The sequence below is a fragment of the Zerene cesonia genome, chromosome Z (genome assembly GCF_012273895.1).
Source record: "Zerene cesonia ecotype Mississippi chromosome Z, Zerene_cesonia_1.1, whole genome shotgun sequence".
Classification (NCBI taxonomy): Eukaryota; Metazoa; Arthropoda; class Insecta; order Lepidoptera; family Pieridae; genus Zerene; species Zerene cesonia.
In genome coordinates, this window is record NC_052122.1 from 113,226 (window position 1) to 138,939 (window position 25,714).

The window sequence follows — 25,714 nt, forward strand, 5'->3', positions numbered from 1 at the left end:
GCGATAGTCTTCAGGGCAAATAGAATGCAGCTCAGTCGGTATCTCGCGCTAGTTAGGTATTCAACTCGATTTTATTATTTATTACCTTTTTTCTGAAAAAATCCAAAACATAATGAAGAAGATGTGGTACTTTGGCGGTATTGAAATAAAGTTATCAATCGCTGTTCTATCGCTTGTCGCCCCAGAGCTGCTCCATTCGTCAGTAAGGCACCGGCCAGAGCGTCGGTGTCGATTTTATATTTTCATTGCGAATTATACTACCATAAAAAGGAAGGTCCATTATGTACTAATATTATTCTATGGAATACTTCTATTTGAATACAAATATATTCTAGTATATCCGTTTAATATGCTTCTTTGTATTTGATTGTTTTATCACTTTAAACTTTCAAGTGGATGTTGTGACAAAACATTTTCCAATAATTTTTTCTGTTCGAAGTAAAGTCCAAGAGGAAAATCTGAGCTTATTTTGCTTCAAGTGTAAACCCAAATAAAAGTAAACGATTTGACAGCGCATCGCTTTACGTTTCTCTTATCTGTTTAACAAGTCTGATAAACATCTTATCTGACTAGATTTATTCTGAAAGCATAACTGCGTCGTCTAAACGTACTAAACTCGTAAAAAATAATTTTACCGGAACTCGAGGCTCTGTCGGCACCGTAATAATAAACAATAAAAAGAACCTTATTTTCAGGAAGTATTCAAGATTAAATATTATCTACAGGGTCTCGACAGAACTGCATCTGTAAATATAAGAAAAAGACGTAGAGACGAATTTTAATAGAACGTTCCATGTTTAATTGAGCTGATGTGGTCCCAATTTTTGTTTGCGCGATAGATTTATCAGACTTAACAAAATCTTTCTATTAAATTAACTGCGGTAACGTGTATGTAAACTTAAAAATATTAAAGCATTTGAAAAGTATGCAGACGGAATGTATCGCGACAATAGTCCCGCGTCCCGCGGGTCACGAGTGAGAGGAAGCGGTCAAAAAGTTTATTCAGCTAAATCAATACCGAGGACAGCCGGTTGGAGCCGGAGGGTGCAATTGGAAGTGTCTGCCCACCGAGGACCTGTTATTGTAGCATTTTGCGACGCCGACCCGACATTATCTACTTATTATTCTGGAATAATCCGGTTCGCAAAAAATTACAATGATGATTTCGATGCTGTAATTGACAAAATTTGCTTGTGCTTTTCTTATTCATCAACCTTTGTAATGTTGAATCTTGGATCAATTCGTTTAAAGTTGTTGATGAGATGATCATTCATGTAGCTGGAAGCTTTGCTGCCAGATGCTCCACAACGTGTATGAATTGTTTGTTACTAAATAAATGTTTACATCATGGGCTTAATAATAACCAGTTGTGGCCCAGGGGTCGACGTCGACCATAACCGTAGTTTATCATTTGCATTCCTGCTCTACAAAAGCTATATTATATGTGGCAAATGTATACTAAATGATTGTTACATAATACATACTTCGCTATATCCGAATATCCTAGAAATATACAAGCAACAAATTTTCTAGTACAGCTTTCATTCATTGTCTTCACCTTACTACCTACTACCACTAGTACTACAGAATATATACATTGACGCAGTTTAATTATTAAAACATTATTTTTAATAAGCAGCAAAGATCAACGTTTAAAGGTCAATCATAGCTCTTATCTCGACCTACTAAAGCGTTGCGACATCGCGATCGTCCGTAATTGTCCAATCCAAAGCGACAATACTAGCTAAAGCTATTAATTAGTTGTATCTTTCGTCCTTAAGTCTCGTTCTCGTAAACAAATCGTGCGAAAACAAGCACTTGACAAAGTTACAATTAAATTCAACCCCGCTCCTGCAAAAACAACCGGCTCCTGCTAAATTGCATTAACTCCCCTTCACAGAAAACATTTTATTATCTTGCGGAATTCCTGAAGCGGTGTGCGCCGTGTTTAATTATGGTTTAACGTGTTGTAGGCGACTTTTTTATGCTCCAGTCTGGTATTCATTGTTAATTGAGACGAAATCTTCCTTCATTTCGAGATACGACACTAACTTGTGCTTGTATGTGAGCAACGCATCCATACGACGCATGGACATCCATCGGACTCAACCCACTAGGGTTGATACGTTGTTGTTAACATTTATTATAGATTATAACTCTATGTCCCTAAATGTTCCATCGCTTGTGCTCCTGAATACATCTTACCCGTAGCTACTATTGGATACTATAATATGCGTATCCTATAAAATAACAAATCTATCAAAAGTATGTCAAAACTGATTTCAGTGATACACATCTTACATAAATAACATGTAAGAAACACATCTATAATAAATTACAGTTTTCATTGTCTATACTATTTAAATATTGTGCTAATTCTGATGATAATAGATCGCCGTGACGACATCAGCTTTGACATTTAAATTAATTAGCAAATGTTAGAAGCGTGTCATTAAAAGAATGGATGGTTCGAGCCGACATTTGATTTTAAATTGAGCGTTGTGGATTGCGTGACGCATGTGAGTGGGGACGCAGAGCTTCCCGCGCCGCGCCGACGTGGTGAATGAATGCCGTGTCTCGCGCATCTCACGGTTCACGCTCCGCACCAGCTGGGCGCTGGGCCCGCCCGCTGCGCGTGCTACTCCGTAACCCCTCGTAGCAATCGGTGCATAAGATCTGCTTCTTATTTATACCTTATGTGGAGCGATTGCGAATCGCTGCACCATTAATCCCGTCGAAACACTATGGAGGTCAATACCGCATTTCGTTCGTTAAACAAGAAGTAACACATCGAATTTTTAGGATTAATTATTGATCATCCAATTTGTTAATTCATCAGAAAGAAATGTTTTTCAAGGATTCATGTCTGAATAAAAAGTTAGATATAGTTAGATATAGTAGACCAGTAAATTTTCTGTGGAATTTATTATAAAAACCTTGACCCAAACCATAATTTTGGCCCTGTTGAGCGTGTAAAGTTAGCTAACAAAATGAATTATTAATTAAAATATGAATATATATTTAAAAAGTTTTAAAGACTCTTCTCCAATCCTTTATTCTCGCTGTCAATCCTAGACCACCAGCTCCGTGGCCCGCTATGACGTACAAAAATCGGACACAAAGCTTAGCAACCGTAAGACACATTTTATTGTTATTACAAAATAAGTCAATCATAAAGTATCCAAGGAGATGTCTGCTCATAAACTGAGAGATAAGCTGATAATGAGGCAGAGCGAGCAGGCCGCGCCGTTCTTGCCGAAATGTCTTCGTTCTAAATTTATAATAACCGCGCTCTACTAATAATATATCATTCATTTTCTTATTGTTCTCTTAACAACTCGTTGTATTATATATTCGCTATGCCCACAGCGGATATTATAGCGATATACATTTCTACAAATTCGTTTTATGATTAAACTCTCCTGATTAACTTTTGTGCTTCAATTAGCTAGATAGATACGTTTATGCCTCCATAACCTTAACAAATTTTATTCAACTGTCTGTGAATACCTCCCCCGTAATAATCGTTTCTTTAACGTTACAAATAAATAATTATGAATATTACCCAGTTAGATATAATTAAGTTACACTTTAAGTGAATATTTATAAAATGGTGACGAAAATATGTAAACATCATAAAGTTTACTTTAGCACTTCGCTGTAGCGTTGTGATTTCAACACGAATAACGCACATAGATATTTTTATATCGCAACGATAAGATAGTTATATATATATAAATAAATTCTTCGTTCAGTAAACCTATCAGATTGAACGCAGTAAGGTTTAAAGGTTTTTATCGCGCCGATTTAATTACTGATATCGAAATTACAAATCCAAAAATCACATGACGGGAGAGGCGTGTAGTTCGAAGCGTGGTTGCGGATGCGGCCGCGAGCATGTGATATTATTTTCTTAGAGTATTCTAAGACTCCACGGAGCGCTCCAGTCACATGACTAACGCCCCGGCGGAACATTAGAACATATTCCGCTACATCTACGTTTTCCACTGAGACGCGATAATAACAAACACTAATCTATATTTAATTCGAGAACAACTAGTTTTTAGGAAATCGAAGCTATAACGTTCTTTTGGGTCGACTTCGCTCATGACTAATGATTTTTTACATGGGAGCCGCACAAAAAATTTGACAACATGATGATATTATGTATAGTATAGTTATTCTTAAACACGGAAGATTCGGCGCAAGCAAAAAATGTTTGGAAAAGTTCTAATCTGAGTCTTAAGGTCACGGGGTATCGATCGGCGACAGCTGAGCACCGGTACCAAGGCGCCGACTCCAGCCCGGTGCTGCACCACTCCGCCACCACTCCGCCACCACTCCGCCACCACTCCGCCACCACGAAGGACCGCGCAGCACGGCCGCCAGGATAAGCTCTTAGGTCCATCCGCATAATGCCGTACCTACTACGTATACTTAGGTGTTTAAAATTCGGTGTGGGGAAGTAGGGACGGGTCGATCGAAGTCGTAGCAAATCCAATGCGGCAAAACGAGTGCGCGTTGTGAAGGCTCGGAGCGGTCTCCGCGAAGACGCGGCGACCTAGTGGCCGGCAGCGCGCTCGGCCGCGGCGGCAGCGAGATCGATGCCGGCCAAAGTCACTTGCGAACTTAGTAAACTTCGGAGTACTTACCGTTTCCGTTTATTAGGGGGTAGTCGTCGTCGTGGCGGCCGATGTACGTCTTGAGCGGGGTGTCCGTTAGGGAGGGCGACGACCGGTCCCTGTCACTCATACTAGTCACTTAACTACGACTCGATCAACGACAACACGCACGGGGAGCGCCGGCCCCGTACAGTCCACGAGCGACCTACGGCCCGCGGCACGCGCGGCGAATAAATACTTTATACAGCTCCGCACTCGGTAGAGCCGTATCGCGCACGCCCTCCCTCCGCTGGCCTCCGACCTCCGTCCTCAGCCCGCGTGTCGCGTTTTGCACGCCGCCCTCTAGCGGCCGGAGCGACAACTATCGCTTCAGCTTTAGATAGCGCTGAATTCAATTATACACAAAAAAATAATCTCTTATTATGATTTTGTTCACATTCGTATAAACAATAGAGTATAATAATATTACGATTTATAAAAATTAAAATAAATTGAATAATTTTTAAGCGCACAGTTTTCCACATGATCCCATCCAGTACGAGCTATATAGTGGTAGTTCTATGTAAACACATCGATATGGTGAAAATTATTGTTTATATAACTCAAAATAGTATAAATCGTTTAAGAAGTTCGCATCCAAATGAATCATTGTATAGATTAAGGACTTTTGTTCTTAAACACTTAATTATTTAGGATGTTTTATATTTAATACCCGGGTAGCACCCTCACTGCAAGAAGAAACTTAATGCAACTTCCGAATGTCTACCTGACTTGTAATGCTCTCATAACAAAGACTAAGCTGTTAACGCCCGCCTCCACGTCTATTCCAATCTATAAGATACGCAGTATTTTAAGGTTTGACAGCGAGCTTACTAATTAACTATATTAAGTATGTAATGTAACATTATACTTTTATGTAATTCCGTTCTATTGTTCTAGCGTGAAACTTAAAATAACAATGATATTATGTAAACAATTTATTTGGGTTCACTTAATAGGTACTTATTGTGTATGTTTCTACCATGTTATTACCTTCATTTGATTGAAATTACTTGTCTAAGTAGGGAGTACTGTACAGTGGAAAATGGGGGCCATAATAAGCATAATACGATGATGATGATCATAATGCAATGCATTAGCTCTATTAGATTTGCTCCAAGCTACTCATTTGCTCACTTCCGCAAAATAATGATGTACCTATGACGCTTACTTATGGGAGTATTTTATGCAATAAAATTTCCAAGAAATTGTAATAATATAACCGAATCACGCTCTCTCACCAGTATCTGATACACCTTCCACGAATAATGATTAATAAGAACTAATATTGCGGAGAAGTTATAAGAGTTAATTTTCCATAAAAATAAAGCAATATTGCATGCAAGAAAGGTTTGATTTCTTTGTTTTATTTATTTGTCACGGTTTACCTCAAAATTACTCGAAAGAGATTAACATTAAAACATATTTTCATTGGGTAACATATTAGACGAAGTATTCTTAGACGAAGCGCAGCTCTACACTTAAACTTACAGCACTAGAAGCAAACCTCACATTGCGATTATTCTCATACCAAGTGACCATCAGCTCATTCCAACAGACGGGCATTCACCCTGATTTATCTCTGGTTTGCTTGGTTCTATATCAGCTATGACGGCCTCGTCCTTAGTGGTTGTCAATTGACTCCCACCACTCACCAGTGGTACAACTGCTCCGTTCACAGTAGTTGAGCTTTTCATTTCTCTAGTCAAAACGATATTTAACTTGTAAAGAAGAATTTCACAAAACTAAAACTTTAAAAAGGTTAAACTTGAAATAGCTTTATATATACATTGTCAGAGTTATCAATAAATTAAATTATTATTGGTATGTGGTAACGAAAATAAATTATGAAGTATAATATTGTAAATAGTGTATTAAAGCTAAAAAAGGAATAAGTAAAGAAAGATTTTTCATTCCTATCGTCCGGTTGGTTTGGACAAAAGTGTTCCATGAGCGTTGCAACGCCTGCTCGATGGCGAAGGGGGGGAATGTGGGAGGTGTGGAGAGGGGGCCGGCGGGGCCGGCGGGGCCGGTGGCCGGCGCCTCCTTGCGCTGCCGGTGGCCCAGCACCACGTCCAACCGCCGCTCCGCCACGCTGGTTGTGCCCGCTGTTGTTTCTGGCGCTGGAAAAGTAAACCGACGCTGTAGCGTATTGATAGAGCAATGGAAAAAATAACAAGATAATAACTAAAAAAAAAAACAAAAATAAAGAATGTATTACTCGAATAAAATCAAACATTATGTATGGTCGTATAAGCTGTAACCGTTGCGGTAAGTTTTAGGTAAGCAATAAAAACGTTTCTTCTAAGCATCGTTCTGAGTAAACCGGTGTGAATTTTCTTCCATCCCATAAATCCAGATAACTTTAATTTTTAACTTAACTTTAATATTATTAAAGACTTCCAATCACACGCGCTCTTAACACTAGATTCTATTATTATTCATTTTTTTCTTCACTTCCTTAACCATTCACGTTTTTCTAAAAAACTGTATTTTTTTATTTCACAACTAGAGTGATTTTAAAAGAGTGACGTCGATACACTTGTTAAAATTAAATATAATACTATATACAAGAATCTGCAATATGTTTAACTTTGAATATTCATGACCTGTTTAGGTAAGCAGCTAAGCAGCGACTGTATCTGAGCACTACACCTACTATCAAAACACGCACCAACTGTCGGTCTTTCATGGCACCAGAAGACTGAATTGAAAAAAAATGAAATGATTTGTTACGTAGACGATAGCTGCCATAGGTACTTGATTTAACAAGTGGGTAGATATCCTTACAAGAAATTCGTGCACCAAATATCATTGAAAAAGTTTAAGTAGTATTAGAAATAATTATTATATCGAGGTATTTATGTACTATCGACTGCCATAACTAATTATTTATTGTAGGTATTTAATCATTATTAAAATAAAAATAAAAAATCCTCTGACAATACTTAATACAGAGAGTTTGTTTATTTTTGTAGTATAGTTAAATATTTTGTATAAGTTCTAATACATAATTCTAACATTTGGTATAAATAAAGAAATGTTCGTATAAGATTTTATTGTACAAAATGATAAAACAATCATGCTAATTTATAAATTATGAAAAAACAGCACTATTGACATAATAATAGAGTACTACTTCGTATCAATAAACAAGCTAGGGCCATTTTATACGATAAGTTGAACGGCACCCCGTTAGCCTTACTCAGCAGAGAGACGTCGATATATTCGCAGATCATGTCGTCCCAATTGTCCGTCAAGTCGTGGATGCTCTTGGCGTTCGACAGCAGCTTGTGTCGCATCAAGCGCTTGGCCTTCGCCACGCGGCCGGGAGAGTCGTTGGAGAGCTCTCGCGCGCGCAGCCGCTCCACCAGCGACCCCGGCGGCTCCACCATCACTACGGTCTGCATACGTTCCGTTACTTGCATTAAAACTGGGGGCTTCGTTGTACCCGATCCACTTTTTAGACTCTCTTTTCTCTGCACCTTCTTGAGAATGGATAGTCTAGACTTTTCAGCTAAAGACAGTTCTGAGCTATTTGATGACACTACATTTGGTTTCAAAGTTGTGGTCTTAGTCGTTTGCGGGGATTTTGTGGTAACCTTTGGGGTAACTTTGGTCTTTGTGGTTGACTTTGTCGTTGTTACTGCTGTAGATGTGGTCGAAGACACTTTGGTGTCATATTTATTTTCATCTGGGATGTTGGCTCGCCGGAACCATTCTTCCACTTGTGGAGTTCGCTGCGTCGTTGAGTACCTCGCTGACACACATAGAAGCGCAACGTTAACATTGTCACTCACTTCAAATACAAAAGGTAAACTCGAAGACAACAGATTAACAAATTAAGTCACGAAGAATATAAAAACAATCGTTCAGATTATAGGTGGATCATAAAAATAAACTATATATAAATATAAAAAATAGTATAAATGATACGAATAAGCTCAAATAGGTACCTTTTGTGCGACGCAGGAGTGATGGCAATTTGTTCTTAATGTTGAGGACCCTCTTCATGTCGTAATATTCGTCATAATCAGCATAGCTCTTATCTGGCCTTTTACCGGCAAAGTTAGTTGTAAAGTCGGGGTCTGGTCGAGTAACTCGTACACGCTCAGGGTCCATCATGCGCCGCTGTCCGGTGATCTGCGCCACTTCCTCTTCGCCGCTATCATCTGTCTCGAACACCTTTTCGGCGGTCAGAATGCCTTCTTCAATGTCATCGATGCGCGGATAAGCTTTATCACGAGTTTTACGTCTGTTTTGCCTCTTCTGTCCTCTAGCATAACCAATATTTTTGACATTTCTTTCAAAGCTTTTGTTATCAACTATTCTGTCTTTACTCAAACGGACTAAATTTTCATGGGATGGATTTTTTGAATCGTCGTACCTTCTGCGTTCGCGTTCAGGGAATGATTCATCTATGTCCACTTTTTTTCTTTTGAAGTTGTGCCTATTTCTGGCATGTATTCGGTTAGATTTTATTTTCTGGTCCCTATCGTCTGTACTGGAATACTTATCTACTTCTTGACTATATTCGTGATCTAAATCTGTAGGTTTATTTCTTCTATTTTTAGTTTTAATCCATTCGTCATTTTCATCTACAATTGTTTCTGGAGCTTTATAGTGTTTGCCTGTTGAAAATATTTATTGCGGTTAAATGAAACAAAATTGAACATAAAACTACAGTGGGTACCTAAGTAATTAAATGAGGTGCAAGTGTTGTACCATCGGGATCCTCTTCATATTTATAATCTAAGGGCACATGGCCATCTGGTGATCTTTCCGGGTATTCGTCACGCGGTGCCGTGTCCCGGCTCTCATAATCCATGTGATATTGAGGCATTCGCGCTCCTGCGTAGTCTCCGTAGCTGGTCGCCGATGTGGCCATCGCGCAGGCTATGGCCACCACCAGGGCCCGCGCCATTCCCGCCAGCCCCGCCGACAGTGAGGCCGCAATGACAATGCGCTTGCTATGACGGCGACACGCCGCTCGAGCTGTGTAAATTGTGTGACATAATTATAAAGTTTGTAACTAAAAATTTGACATTGAAGGCTTAATTAGATTCATTTACGTTACATTGACAAATACTTTTGCTTTTAAATGTCAATCTCAATTCTAACCAGATCTATTTATTTATTAACCCATTCATATAATTATATACATTCTAAATTAAATAGACACATACTCTTGCATACACTATTGTGCTCTATTGAACATCCTGACGTTATTCTCGTTTTCAAGAAATTACATCAATTATTAATGATACATCCATAAAAAAAAACATTTTTATCTACAGCCTGAAAAACTTTTTTTTTTTATTTTAACATTACCTATTTTGACAATCTATGTATTATGCCTGTCATTAGAGATTTTTAATAAAATGTTTTAACAATGTAAATACTTATACTTGAACAATTACAAAATTAAGATGTAATAGCACTTCATCTTCGTTATGAGTGGGGCCAATAAAAATGAAAAAAAGGAGGAGGACTGTAGCTGCTATGCAGAGTCTCGAAAAAAGAAGACTTGTCCTCCTGTTCGCAATGTGACACATCCATTGGTAAATATGCGCAAACCTACATAGATTGTTTTCAAACTCAAACTCAAACATTTAGTCATTCAACTAAACTTCTTATAGAATCACTTTTGGATCGTCATATTACACACAGTTATAACATTTACCACCGGTTCGGAAGGCAGTTTCTACGGAGAAGAGCCGGCAAGAAACTCTGTAGTTGTTCTTTTAAAATAATATAAACTTTACATTTTAATTATACATAATATGTAACATGTTTTATAAGTAGCTGTCTCGTTTTGGTATCAATATTTAAAAGTAAAAAATTTTCTCAGCGGTACTATGAGTTTTCACAAGATGAGATAAAAGCGCTGGAAGAATGCGACAAAGAGAGCTTTTATCAACGCTGCTTGCCGTTTAGCACGCTATTTGCCACCCTCACGTACGCTGCCATCAAGTATGGTAAATGTTTTATGAATTCCTATGTTATATTCTATTGGTAGGGACGCCACGAAAACTTCATAGAAGTAAGATACGAACATGTATTATTTAATATGATATAAGATATTGTACTTTTTATTGCCTATTTTTTTCGTTGACGTTCCTTCCAATACCTTACTTCTGTGAATGTTTTCTTTTAGGGTTCATGAGCCGCAATCCACACTTTGGCGCGGTTCCTAAGGTTGTCGTTGCTGCACTTGTGGGTCACTGTTACGGTCGTCTTTCCTACATACCGAACTGCGAAGTCAAACTAAGACAGTTGCCTGCGAATAGTCATCTCGGAAACGTTATGCGAAAATATTATTTGGAAAATAATCCTCCACCAGATCCTAAAAAAAAGCGTTGACATGAACGTTTAGACCAATTTAATTTTTAAATGTATTTGATAACATAATGGAGAATTTTAATTAATATATTTTTGGTGCTTTTCTCAATATAACGTTTATTATTCAATTTTATTACAATTCCTTGAATGTATTTGGATTTTGTTCTCATAGTCGGTCTGTAATAATGATAATTATTAAGAATATGTTTTTTATTTGCAACAAACTAGGTATTTTATTATATTTTAACATTTGGGTGGCACAATTAATAAGCTGTAAACACGTAACAAAAAATCATATTATCTGTAGTAAATAAAGTATGACAAAATGTCAATTGTCAATGTCAGTACTCGGTAGTCAGTAGTCAAAATCAAAACTAAAATTATACTAATCAAAGTCGAGTTAAGTCCAGGTTTAGATTTAGCTTTGATGGAAAAATTTGGTATTTAACCATTCTTTAAAACTGTTCATTATAAGCCTAGTCTAATGAATGAGCCACGTTTATATGGCTACGACGGGGGTGGCCAGGAGCCGCCGACGCCAGCCGGGTCTTCACCCGCGGTAAGGTTATGTTCAATAGATGTAATACATTATGAAATTTTGCTAGCGATGGTATAATCATGTAGATTTTTAGGCGCCGTACAAATTTTCGCCGGATGAGTTGCGAGTCCTGAAAGAGTGTAACAACGAAAGTTTCATTCAACGGTCACTGCCATTAGGTACTTTACTTGGTTTGGGCGCTTTCTTCGGCGTACAAAATGGTAAGTGTTCTACAAAATGTTCCATAATGGAACTGTTTTTTTTTTATGCCCATGGCCATAAGGCATTTGCCAATACAATTAACGTTGGAATTTATGTTGTTTTGATTTAATGTGGATTACAGGTCACTTTAAGCCGAACCCGCGGTTTGGTGCATTCCCGAAAGTGACACTGGCAGTGATCATGGGCTACTTTTTGGGCAAAATGTCGTATCAACAAGCTTGCGCTGAGAAGCTCATGGCTCTTCCAGGCAGTTACATCGGACAACTCCTCCGGGAAAGGAAAGAGGGGAAGTTTGAGTAAGAACACTTTTAATCAAATACAGCTAACCCAGTCTTATTTTGTGGTCATTATATATCAAATAGCACAAACCAAATATTTTTTTTTGAAACAACATCAAATCAGAGAATTCTATTGTGAAACTCTAATATGTACTAATACAAGTACTGTAATTGTAATTTTTGTTTCTCATTTGTTACTTAAATATGTAACTATGCTCATTTTTCATTAATTATGTAGCTTAACTGAACTATCTGCTTACAAAAAATACATATCATAAAATCGCTCCCACAGAAACTGAGGGACTGTATGCATAAGAAGGATAATGATTATACATGTGACTAGGGAATCAATACTGACTTGTTTCAGTAAACTATATATTCCAGTCCCAAACCTAGCGCAGTTGGAGTATGTTTCACTGATGGAATTTATTTACCATGTAGATGACCAACCTCTTTGATTTACCAGACAGGTTTTGTTGATTGATAGACTTGCAAGTATTGAAAGCAGTTCACGCTTCAGCGAGAAGTGGTAACAAAATATATAATATTATGTTATGTATTTGTTTAGCGGCGTGTCCCGCCAGCAGGCGCCGAGCACGATGTTCGGCGCGTCGCCGGGCGACATCTACTCGGACGCCGGGCCCGGCAGCTCACTAGACCTGGATACGGACCGCCCACTCTTCACCGAAGATGTCTTTGTGCCCAACTCTGATCTCAGTATGTTTTGTTTATATTCTTTGATATTTTTAACTATCTTCAAAAAAGTATTAGATTCTTAATTTTTCAGATTTTGTACCTCCAATTTTTTTAATGAACAAACAGATTTTGATGATTCCTTATTTTATTAAAAAGCTGATGCGCATCTCTGTGGTACCTTTACAATTTCGCCTATATTATTTGACCTATGGCTGCTGAAGCAACTGTAACATTAATTTTACAGACACAGTGAGACCCCTCTTTATTTATTAATTTAAGAAAACTTTTTGACAGAATTTTCATTTAATAAATACAATATATAAAACACTCACGTAATATTCATTTATGTACTAGCATTCCGCCTACATAATCAATGGAAGTGATAAACTCTTTACATAATATTATGTTAGCTTCATAGTGTTTTTAAAATTAGTTTTTGTTTACAAGTATATTTCTTTAAAGAAAATATAACGTGCATACCGTGTGGTGGTGTGTGTACAAGTGTTGAGTCTTTTGGTAATGAGAATGAAATGCTTAATATCTATATCACCAAGTATTTTTTTTTGTGGGCAAGCGTGTGACCATCTTTCTATTGAGACTATTGTGTCGCCGTTGCAAGGGTCTTGGCGATAAGTTTTGTTTGCGAGATAACATGTGTAGTAAGGTAATGTCTTATGTGGCTGTCAGGTGTGAACCCGTCGCAGCCTGAGGCGGCGCCGCGTTCGGTGCTGTCGTACGACGAGCTGCGCCGGCGCAACCGCGGCGAGTACAACGACACGCGCCAAGAACCCTACAAGTATGGAGCGCTCATTTGTACCTTTTTATATTTTTAAACATGAGGCCTCTTTGTAGTTTACAAGCTTGTTTATTTTAGTGTTAAGGGCCAGCAATCATTATAATTTATTTTTAAATCAGAAATACTAGTTCTTTCAAAAAAAAAAAAAAATAATAACTGTTTAGATATCTAACTAATAATAATAGGCATTTCCCATCAATTTTTAATTGCTTTTATTTTGGTAACAAAAATATCTTAATTTGTAATAAAAATACGCCGCTGCGGAGCCGGAGGCCCGTTTCCTTTTCCTCACCCGTCCAAGTCCATTCCTTTTTTCCAGTCGTTAATCCTTTCCTTTTCCCTTACCCCATAAAAGCGGGCAGCGCATTCACAGAGGTACTACCTTTGCGAATGTTTATGGGCGGTGGTGATCGCTTACCATCAGGCGAACCACCAGCTCAGCTGCCCGCTATGACATAAAAAAAAAAAAAAACGCTTTTAAAGAAACAAATACGTAACCTAGGATCAATAATAATTCAATCGAACATAATGAAATATTATTGGCTAAACCTTCTTCATTTAATGCTAAAGTATGGTCATTGATGCTAAGATTTTTTTGAGTGAAAATTACATTCCTATGTATGGCCAATTTCCCTTTAGGGATATTTCAAATGTTTCATACATAACAATCGCATGGTGTGCTAATTGCAGACTGGAGCCCAGCACGGCGCCGGTGGTGACGCGCGCGCCGGCCGCCCGCCCCGCCGCCCCCGCCGCGCCCGCCGCCACCAACAAGTACGGCGACGCGATGGAGTGACGCACTCCGGCGCAATCGCTCTCATGTTAGCTGCTTAAGAACAATGTTTCCCGCTATATTTCATTTTGAACTTGTTTTACTGTTGAAATAAAGTATTTTACTAGTTTGTAGTCATTTCATTTTTGCGTTTTATTTTGTTTTTGCCTCTGTTAAACTTCTATTTTTTAGTAGACAATACAAGTTAGACTTTTATTCATATTTTCGGATGAGAACTGTTTTTTGAATCTTCTTTTAATTTTTATATTTTGTAATTAACTTACCTTGTTTCACGACGGAGCGATTGTATGTGAAAATCTATTTCCCATGAGAATTTACTCTGACCACGCTGACGAACCACAAGCAACCTAAATAGTAATTATTGTATAATACAATTGTTGTGTCTGATTCTTCAGCTACAAATAATATATACAGTTCAGCACAATATTGTCTTAATTATTTCCATATAAGTAAATAATAATAAAAAAAAACAAATAATGCTACAAATCTATCTACATTTTACTGTCTTCGGTAACATTCTCTCGTTCCAAAATTTAATAATAAAGTAGCTTATAGTCTAGTTTCTTTACATTAGATAATTGACTGTACGCGATGCAATGCGGTTCCACAAAGAATCTTGGCCACGGATGCTGGAGTAGCGCTTTCAACTCGCAATGCGTGGAGGATATTTTTGACCTCCAAAACATTTGATTGCGAAGAAATTTCCTCTTTATTGTGTAAACTCATAACCCTATACTTTCAGAATAGAATACAGACAATTGTTATTTATGGAGATAGAATTATTTTAAGTCCTTTTTAGGTATGGATCTGGCTCCCTATTTTACTCTTTGGCTCTATATCACGTACAGAGACAGTTTACATTCCCAGAGATTATGTTCTTATGTAGCCGCTAAAACAACACAAATAAAAACATTGGTTGAGCAATGGTTGGCACAATGAAACATTGGATGGCTGAGCAATTTTTATTACAAGAGCAACCTCTTTGGCTAATTAATACGGCAACCTGGGAAGGACAAATCAAATTTTTGAAGCCAGGTCCCGCGCGCTTGTTTTGCCTTACACAACACACGAACACACCTACAATATATATAAGGAAAACACCCACAAGTTATCCTGCAAATGCTTTATAGTAAATAACTAATAAATACCAAGTCAAATAAATGAACAGGAAATACAATAAAAATAAGTATTTCTTTATTTAGACTCTTTAATTAGGTAGGTATATAGGAGAACTTAGTCTCCTTATCTACCACTACTTGATCCTTGAACTATTTTAAAAGTAACTTCCGAGGATCTTCAGCCTTCAGCTTTTTCAATAACAACACGCATTTGTCCAATTTTTTTTTGTTATATATTTATGACCTATTTATTATTTACAGGATATGTGCGAAATTCTGTTTGCAGATGATACTTCATTAATATTCGATGTACATAAACATGTAACAAAAGCTGGCGAACCATCGCTCTTTTGCATTTATTTAACTACAACACATTCACTGGTACAACAAACCAGTTGCGTAAAAATTTTCGTAAAAATCGAGGATAAGGAAGAAAAAAAAACGGTATAAATGATAAAAAAAGGGACATAAAAATAATTATATTTTTGTCTTTTATGTAATCCAGGTATGTTTACACTTCATACATGTATAACTAACATTGCAGATTTTTCATTCAATTTCATTCTTTGCTAGTAAAAACCACGGAAAATATTAATTTATGTTACACTAAAAAACAACTTGATGGTATGTTGTGTTACTTGTTACTGCATAGTGACTATAGTTTATTAGGCCTTCCGCAAATGCGAAATAGCTTGAACAATAAATTGGGGTGTGCCTTACCGACTCGTTAATAGAGCGCTTGTTTTCATTAGTGTCGGAGTCACAGAATTGGATGTGAATATCCTATATTGTACTCTATTTAAAAGCCGACTATGTTTTATTGACTAGCATATATTTATTATTTTTTTTGTGGTGATTCTCGATGCTAGTCCGAAGGGCTACTGCATCTTAGCAAGGGCGCGTGGGTGAGCTGTGAGTCCACCCTGGTAGCGCTCGAAGGCGTCCCCTCTTGTCGGGGACCGCGAACCTCGGCTTGGGCTGTCGCGACTAGCGTACAACTGCTACGCTGTTATATTAACACTTCGAAAGAGAATAACTGAAGCGCGTTCTAGATCATTCTTACGTTACGTACTGACGCCATGTATGATGCACAGTATGACACTTTCATTGCTAATCTATCCTACTAATATTATAAATTCGGAAGTTTGTAAGGATGTGTGTGTGTTTTTTGCTCTATCACGCAAATACTACTGAACCGATTGCAATGAAATTTGGTACGTTGATAGCTGGACAACTGGAATAACATATAGGCAACCTTTTATTCCGATATTCCAACGGGATACGGACTTATGCGGGTGAAACCGCGGGGCGCAGGTAGTATTCCATAAGAACGCATATCTTTATGTATGAGTGTTAACAAATCGAATTCTATAAAAGGATTAAGGAGAGGTCGTTATTAGTACCTTCTCAGCACATTGTTCATTATAATTTATAAACTATTTTGAACAAAATACACATTTTTATCGGTAAACTTTTCTAAATAATTCCACAGCGTTTACAACAATCAACATCATCTATGCTGCGTAGCGTAAAACTTTCATGGTAATCTATCAGTGGCGGATTTACCAGCAGGCTGCCTAGGCTCGAGCCTAGGGCAGCAGATTTTGGGTGCGGCAAATTTGGGGAACGAATTTTTTTTTTTTAGCTTAAAAATATACTTAAAAATTATTTTACGTGCAATTTCAACGAAATTGTTGCATTGTAAAAATAATGTATGAAATGACAATTGTTGAGGCAAGGGCGGCAAAAACTATTCAGCCTATACCCTGAAAATTTGTAAATCCGCCACTGTAATCTATTTGTAATATATTTTATTACAAATAATATAATGCCATACATATAATCGAATTTTAAAGTACGATTATTCCTTACACTACTCGACATGACTTCAATTTTATAATTTTTATATAAAGGTATTTTGAATGACATCAACATCATCAGCCCATATATGTTCCCACTGCTGGGACATAGGCCTCCTATGAGGGTTCAGGCCATAATCCACCACGCTGGCCAAGTGCGGGTTGGCAGATGTCAGATGTCGTTGAACTTTTGATTCGTGGACATGCCGGTTTCCTCACATTGTTTTCCTTCACCGTTTTAAGCAGTGGTTATGTTATCTAGATGCGCAGATAAATTGAAAAAAAAACTTAATTTATTTCCTACACGCTCACCCGGTCTCGAACCCAGACTTATCGATTTTGAAGTCCGAGGTTCTCACCACTGAGCCACCATTGCTTTTGCATGACAGTTGATATTGGACAACGAATATTTAAGTTTCGTTAATATTGAAATAAAAGCCCTCTGTTGTAATTAACCATTATTAAGGTATACGGATAAAGGTATATTCTATTGTAATCTATACACATAATAAATCTGTAGAAGGGTAAATTAATTGTAATTTTACATTGTAAATTGTAAATGGTACATTGAAAATATTGGAAAAATAAATAGCAGGGGGTGTTACTGGATCGATACCAAACCCAAATATGTGATTAAAAAAACTTTTGTCTGTATGTTCAGGCATCACGTGAAAACTAATGGTTCGATTTCAATGAAACTTGGTATAATTATACCTTATTATCCTGGGCATAAAATGGGATACCTTTTTATCCTGGAAAAATACGTAGAAATAAATAAATCTTAATTTTTCAGTTTCATCCATAGACATTCATTCTGTACAACCGCGAACACACTTTGCGTTACCCGCAGTGGATTCAGCGCCGTAACCTGTAGCGCCGAAAGTCGGATTTGGCTTGAACCGTATGCGGTACACGTGGGCCGCACGACGCCCTGCCTCCCCGACAGCGTTCCGCGACGTGTGATGATAATTTCAGAATTTGGATGCGAGCGGACGTGTCCAGTGTGGCGAGCGGTCGTTCTTATTGGAATTAATATTGTATGCGTGTAATTATTAACCCTGCTTTTCAGCGCGACCTTTTTAATAACTGAATTTGATGTCATTTCTAAGGCTGTTTCGATCAGTTTTTTGTAAATACCGAAATCCTTGCGGACGGAGTCGCGGGCGGAAGCTAGTTCACAAATATTAGGGAAGAGTAATTATCAATTTTCAATGATTTTCGTTATAAGTTATTTTCACAAACAATGACATCTTTGTATCAAGTAAACATTTACAACTTTATTTTACTTTTATGATATAAACATAATATTAAAGGTTTATTACTTTTAAAGTTTATTATTTATAATTATTTAATGTTTAGTATTCAGATAGTTTAGATTTTTTGGGGTCACATATAATCAAAAACGTATATTTTTTTATTTTTTTTTATTTTTTTTTGTTTTCTTCCCCACGCCTTTCCCTTTCCACGGCTTTGACGCAGGCGACGTCATTCCGGACCTGGGCGCGCCATCAGAATGCCCCTGCTTCCGGCTTCCGAGGGTCTGGATAGTAGCGGCACGCAGCAGAGCCCCCAGTTCCGTGCTGCCGTCGTCTGCGCCGCAGCCGCTGTCCCCGGAGTCGCTGTCTCCTTTAGGCTCGGGAAAACAAGAACACGGTTTCATGTCTTCGTCTCTAGAAAAGTTTAATCAGCCAATTAAAACAAAAATGAATCAAATCAGATCGGTAACCATTGTAAGTATGGATGATAAAAATGTGTAAGCATGAAACCGTATAAAACAATAATGTAAATTATGCTATGTTCTAGACATTAGAGATATCGTTCAATTGTTAATATAAAAAATTCAGTTTCAAAAACTTGTCTCATGGATGATAGTAAAATAATTTTTGAAACTAATTTCAAAACAAATTAATTTATTTTTTCTATTCCATAACAGGTATATTACAAAATATCAATTATTAACAATTAACAATAATATAAAAATACAATGTTTACTTACTCATCAAATTTTGCACTAGTTGAAGCGGCCATCGTTGTATATTTCTAACTTTTTAGTATATAGTTCAGACTTATTGCCATAAACATAATGAATATTAAAAAAAAAAAACTTTTTAGCGGCAATTTTAACTTTTTTTTCATTGACAATCAATCAAACCATAGACAAGATAGACATACAAAGATTGACTATGAATAATGCGAAATAATGAATACGAACATTATTTAAATAACTCAAACAAACATAGTCGATACGATGTAATAGAAATGAAAACATTAGAACATCTATAACTTTTATACATTTAAGCCTCAAACAAATAATACAAATAAAAATTTATTCACATAAGTTCATTGTTTGACGGGGTTACGACTTAGATTAGCTATCCTCGCCGCAATCCCTTATCTTTGGTGGGGAAACATAATGCCATCTTGTCTTGTCACCGGCGCAATTTCCCTAAACTCCAAATGTCATTTCAGTGCCACGTGTTTGCAGTTTGACATATTGTCAAAATAGGATTTTGATCAACAAAAATTAGGCAAAAATGTCTTTTAATAATGATTCGTAGAACTATTATACGACTACTGTAATTTCTATAAAAATACATCGCGATATCAGAAGTAGTATAAAAAAAAAAAAATTTTAGAAAACACATCGTTGTGTCCGGCCGCACAGCTGGCCCGACCCGACGCACGCGCGCAGCGTGTGCTTCCGCACCAGAGCACCATTTTGCCGCCGGTGCGGGAGACACGCTGAGCGTGTCATAGCCGCATCGCGGATTGAAAAAATTTTGGCTTAGCAGTGAATGTGCCCAGCCTATGAGCCCCGGTAAAATACATTTAACATTCACTTAGCTATCGCGTGTGCGAACGTAATGCACCGATCACTGTATGTGCAATGAACACAAGCAGATGCTCCTCAGGACCTGACAGTACATTTAAATTATCAAAAATGTAGTATTCGTGAAATGAAACTTACATATTTTGTGTTTAGTAATTTGTTTACAATTAAAAATCGTTCAACTACAGTATTTTGTATTTCATAGTTCAAATGACCTTATTTAAAAATATTTTGTATTTTACCAAGCCCTGTAATAAACCAAATTGTGCTGAATTTATACTCCCAAACGTGAAAAAGTTCTTCCCTATATAATGACCGATCGGATTTCCGAGATAAAAACCTATGTCTTTTCTCGGGTCTCAAAAAAATCTGCAACAAATTTCACCCAAATCGGTTAAGTGGTTAGACAGCCAAACAGTTAGGTTCGCATTTATAATATTAGTAGTTTGCTATGCACACGCAGCCCGAATCGCACCTCTCCAACAGAATTCGCGCTGCGGACCTTAAACTTATTATTTTCAAGTTTTTCCTAGGATTTATAATAATTATTATACTTTATATTTCATTTATATTTGATGATTCACATTTGAAAGCAATAATGTTTCGTTCAGCAGTAGTTTGAGTTTTAACCATACTTTTAATAATTAGTTTCCCGTATCGTAAGGTACAATAATTATTTGGGTATACATCAATGAGCATATTTGTTCATATTATTACGTTGCACAAGTTCTACATGAGAGTTAGCAATAATACAATCGCAAGGCACCTTCAATGTATTTCGCGAGAAAATGCAAATAAAACACTTGATCCGAAAAACATATTTAATTTGAATAAACAACAATACAGCATTCCAGTCGCACTGGAACTATCATTGATAACCTTCTGACGAAAAATAACAATTTCTTACTACTATATTGTGGTCGACATCACGTAGTATAGAGATTAATTTTAATTTTAAATATTAATTAATATTTTTAATTCTCCTAAAAGAAACAATAGCTCCAGTGTTACATCGGCCAATGGGCACAGAACAAAAATAAAAATCTAAATAAATATTTACAAACGACGAGACATCTCGTCGCGAAATAATATTTCAATACAACAAATTGCACCTTAACTATAAACACCTAGCTAATATCAAAATATTCCATATTGTGATATTTAACAGTTTTGAAATCATTTAAAAATACTGCTTTATAGCTAGAGATTAACTATTAAGTTACAGCACGCAGCTGCGGGACGCCCTCGAGTCTTACATTTATGATCATAGCTAATGTTTCAGGTTTAAATACGAAATAAAATAAAATAATATAATACGCGGGGCGATATCTTGTTGCCGTCAAGCGGACATACTTTGATACACGTAATTTAAATATACATAAGATACATAAGATTTCAAGTTATACGGAATCCAAACACAAAAGATAATTATGCAAAGTTCATCAAAACAATAATCAAGCTATAAATAATCATTGTGGACGTCCCCTGTTCAACATTGAGAATTTAACATTAACTAACAATAATATTATTATCAATAAATTAAGATATGGCCATTGAATTGCACTAAACATGATAAGAAAAGATCTGGTAAATAAACATGGCCGAAGAGTTACATAGCATTAGGGCCTACACACACGCACGGTGTCGGGTTTCGGGCGCGTGTGAAGAGGACATCGTTCAATAGCCAGCCGACGACAGCAACTTACAAATACAACAAAATTCAAAACAGCAAATCTTATTGTGATGTTTATAACGAATGTACTTTACGGCTGTTCGGTATACGGCTGGCTACCAACAAAACATCATGCGCTATATTTATACAAAGTTAAAGGAAATTTAAACTATAATAATATAGGTTAAGGTTATTTTGAGGAGTCCTACTTCGATTGACCTAATGATCATTACTCTAAAAATAATTAAAGGTTGAGTAATGGAAGATTATGCGTTCGCAGAGTCCTCAGAAACATCCCTAACGCCATTGCAACCTAAACGCAATATAAATAAAATCACAGCTCAAAGTCGTATCCTAACGTGTAGTAACTACGAGCCGCGCCGGTAAAGCGACTCCTGCGCTCCTCTGTCTATCCTCTACGTTGGTGTGTTTACCGGCGCGGGCTCAACTCCGCATAGACTCGTCCGCAAACTCGCAACTAAATCTTTGTACTGAATGTAACGGGTATCTACCTGTTGGTACCACTTGAAGTGGTACCACTCGTCGATGGCCGTCCATTTATTTCGAACCAGACATACATTTCCTATACATGGGTTGTGACTTGAAACTCTCAGCAACAACTCAAAACGTCTCGAGAGATACGTCTGTGTTAAGAAAAAAACTAAAATTTACCGTTCAATTGTTCCCGTATAAGACGTGAACCTTAAGCCGGATATCGTCTCAATTCAGAGAATAAAATATATTGTACACATTATTGTAAGCTGTTAGTGAACTGGTTTTCAATTGGATGCTATTCAATGTCTACTTTAAAATGAGCCTAAATTATTAAACAGCATATCGAAATGTAAGCTGTCTCGACTATACTGTGACAGCGAGATTCAGTTTTGAATCCCACTTTCGGCGAAACGACAAGGAACCAAACACATACAAATCTAAAAGACGAACTGTGCGTGATGCTCTCACGAGACAGACTCTTTGAGCGAAAGTTGCCCCATGTAGGTATAAGGCCGCAAACAAAGTCATCACAATAAACAAAATTTTATGTATACTAAAAATTAAGTGAAAATTATCAAACAATGGATTCATTCCAAACTAAATGGTCTACCGCAGGTTAAATTTAGTTAAAAAGAAGAAAATTGTGATGAAAATATGTTGATAAAGGAATTTGAATTTATATGTATATATTATATACATATAAATTCAAGTTACTAATAAAGTAAATACTCGTGCGATGTACTATTATCATGAATGTTCACGTTGATGTTTTACATTCTGAGAGTTATACATCTTGCATACTTCATTTGTATTGAACATTATAGAACTAAACTATATTTAAACTGATAGAATAGTAAGTCAGGAATAGTGCTGTATTCGATTGGTTACCGATGAGAGGCGAGGAATAACACATTTAGATAATTCAAACGATACGATGATAAATCGTACACAAAAAATAATTTAAAAGTATAACTAGAATAGGTAAAGCTCTATACGGCAGTAAGACATTAGAAACGATACAGCACCCTCCCAACGCTACAACAAATAAGTAATAATCGTATATAAAAGATGTTTAACTTTCCCAATATTGAATCCGATGTATAACATAGAAATTCGATGATTTTTAATTCTGTTTAAACATAAATATTTAAAAATTACTGATCGCAACAGAAAGATAGCGGAGAAAATTTCACGAACAGCACAAGTCCAAACGGTGAGCGCCGGTGAGCGGGCGGGATCTAGGGGAGCGGCCAGGGCAGGCCGGAGAAGTTGACGGGGCCGCCGAGGCCGGCGTCCGCCTCCAGCAGGCTCATGATGACCGCCATGGCCGCCTCGCCGTTGCCGTCGATGGGCAGCGGCGGCGAAGCGGGCGAGGCGGGCGAAGCGGGCGGCGGCGTGCCGGCCGGCGGGCCCGCCGCGCTCAGCGCCACGTTGTTGCGCACCGGCGCCGTCTCCGCGCCCAGCACGCTCTCCACCAGGCTCGACTGCGCATGCGCACACACCCGCGCTCAGTGCCGCCCCAGCGCCCTCGCGCCTCCGCGCCCCCGCGCTCTCACGCCCCCTTGTGGTGCATTCACACGTGCCCCGGTCGCACACTCGAGCGAGGGCACAGCGAGCGTGTCGCCGCCCGTTCGTTACAACCGAATTCATTATTCGCACCAATGTGAAAATGCACCACAAGAATATCATATATGTATATTTATACGGTTCTGTTTAGTGAATCCAAATCTCATCTAGTTATATTATATTGAATTAATAAAAAAAAATTAATAGAACCTGAAATTGTCCATCCATGGCTATTGGGCACTAACTGATAGTTAAGCTTAAAGTAAAATAATTTGTTGTTTGCATCGAAGCAAAAACAAATATAGATAGATAGTCCTTTCGAAAAAAATCGAGCATTGTATTAAACAAAAAATATATTGTCGTTAAAACGCAAGCCCGCAACATTACAAAGCAATTTCCATGCTATTTAAATGTTAAAACAAAAAACATTGAGCACACTAAAAGCAAACTATGTATTGCTACCAACTTATAGAGTAAAAACAAATTTAATACAAACGAACTAAGCGAACTCAACATAGAATGTCTCACCCTGATGTACGTCAACCAAATTCATAACACAAAAAGCCAACTTATTCGAGGTTTAAAAGAAAAATACATGAACTGCTCGAAGTGTGTTTATTAAAATGGAATGAAACAGATAATAATGGAGTGATTGTTGACATCGTGATGCGGACGAGTGTCGGGTGTCGGGTGTCGAGAGGCCGTCATAGTGTGTAGTGTCTACACTTGGTATAGTCTGTGGTTAGGCAGCTGCCTACCACGGGAACTGTTGACAAGCAAGGGCACGTGTTCGTTCAAGCAGCTCATGTATTTCTAACAACCTTTTTACCCCATTTCTTACGCCTGAGCCTTCAGATTCCAAATAGGCTACCGCATTTATTCTATTTACGGCTTTTCTCAGTCATGAATTACGAGTGGCAAATTAGGAAAAAAAAATGGTTGCCTGTAAAGTCGGTTTTACGGGCGAAGATTTTACGTGACAACGTCTTTTTCTCGGTAGAATATTTATTGATATGAATATTATTAAATTGCACAATAGGAACAAGGAATTGAATGAAAATAAGAATTGCACAAATTTTAACTACAGAATATATATTTTGTTTACTAAAAAGACAGAGACACAAGCACGCGCCGATTCAATGCGCCTAATTCTCTAGTGCTGCGCGCGCGGCGGACCGATCATAGTTCGGTGACTCATCGTAACGTTACCGGGCGTTACACTTTTTCATGAGTGACTCCGAGCCGCAACCTAATTTAAGACGTTGTCACGTCAACAAACACACAAAAACGATGATGTTGTGTAAATGTGTAGCAAATGTATAACAGAATAAACGTTAAAGAATATGTTTAAGGATATCCTTACACGTTGTAGTAACTGTAATAAATGATAAGTTATTGTAAGTATAACATTGTTTACTTTGCCAAGTGAAGCACGAAACTGAATTAACATACACAAAACATATTCTTTTGAAAGTCGTACATATCTCCATGCAGTTTTTGTGATGTGCGTTTGATAGAGAATATACTGTTGTAAGTTCCTATTTCTGTAGCCTCACGCTAAGCTTGAACTAGCTATATTCAGTACAGATTTGGTATTAGCTATCAAAAAATTCCCTACAACCTACCTACCTAAACATGGTTATATCTATATTAGCTTCTTTTGTCAAAACTGCATTTTTTCAAGACAATGCCAATATGGTGCCTTTTCCCTGAATTAAAACTCACACTGTGATAGGGATCTCCTGAGGGATGCGATTGAAGCTTAGATTAGTAATTCCAACTATTATATTATATTATATTTCTATTTGTTGGATTTTTTTTTGCTATCGAAAAGTAAAAACGTAATCT

The 25,714-nt window shown here is 37.4% G+C and overlaps 4 protein-coding genes across 13 annotated transcripts in view; 1 reads left to right on the plus strand and 3 right to left on the minus strand.

Moving 5' to 3' along the window:
• LOC119835831 (hepatic leukemia factor) overlaps positions 1-4,907 on the minus strand; it is an 87,712-nt gene extending 82,805 nt beyond the window's left edge. The window contains exon 1 of one of the 5 annotated variants that reach the window (XM_038360861.1): positions 4,653-4,907. In XM_038360861.1, the coding sequence (XP_038216789.1) occupies positions 4,653-4,752 (100 nt within the window). In that variant the 5' untranslated portion in view covers positions 4,753-4,907. The remainder of the gene's footprint in view (positions 1-4,652) is intronic. The other 4 variants (XM_038360855.1, XM_038360864.1, XM_038360856.1 and 1 more) reach the window with 4 other exon arrangements.
• A 1,295-nt stretch (positions 4,908-6,202) lies between these two features.
• Positions 6,203-9,665, minus strand: LOC119835682. The gene is made up of 5 exons (XM_038360651.1): positions 9,387-9,665; positions 8,618-9,292; positions 7,798-8,421; positions 6,625-6,784; positions 6,203-6,362 (listed from the first exon to the last, which is right to left on the minus strand). The coding sequence occupies exons 1-5, from the start codon at positions 9,583-9,585 to the stop codon at positions 6,203-6,205; spliced, it is 1,818 nt and encodes a 605-aa protein (XP_038216579.1). The 5' UTR covers positions 9,586-9,665.
• Positions 9,666-11,343: 1,678 nt separating this feature from the next.
• Positions 11,344-14,435, plus strand: LOC119835541 (OCIA domain-containing protein 1). The gene is made up of 6 exons (XM_038360440.1): positions 11,344-11,562; positions 11,636-11,762; positions 11,885-12,059; positions 12,610-12,758; positions 13,425-13,533; positions 14,224-14,435. Exons 1-6 carry the CDS (start codon positions 11,488-11,490, stop codon positions 14,327-14,329), a joined length of 741 nt encoding a protein of 246 aa, XP_038216368.1. The 5' UTR covers positions 11,344-11,487; the 3' UTR covers positions 14,330-14,435.
• Positions 14,436-20,943: 6,508 nt separating this feature from the next.
• Positions 20,944-25,714, minus strand: part of LOC119835474 (protein cycle) — a 49,571-nt gene continuing 44,800 nt past the window's right edge. For all 6 annotated transcript variants that reach the window (XM_038360312.1, XM_038360310.1, XM_038360311.1 and 3 more), the window contains one exon: positions 20,944-23,784. In XM_038360312.1, coding sequence (XP_038216240.1) covers positions 23,539-23,784 — 246 coding nt within the window. In that variant the 3' untranslated portion in view covers positions 20,944-23,538. The remainder of the gene's footprint in view (positions 23,785-25,714) is intronic.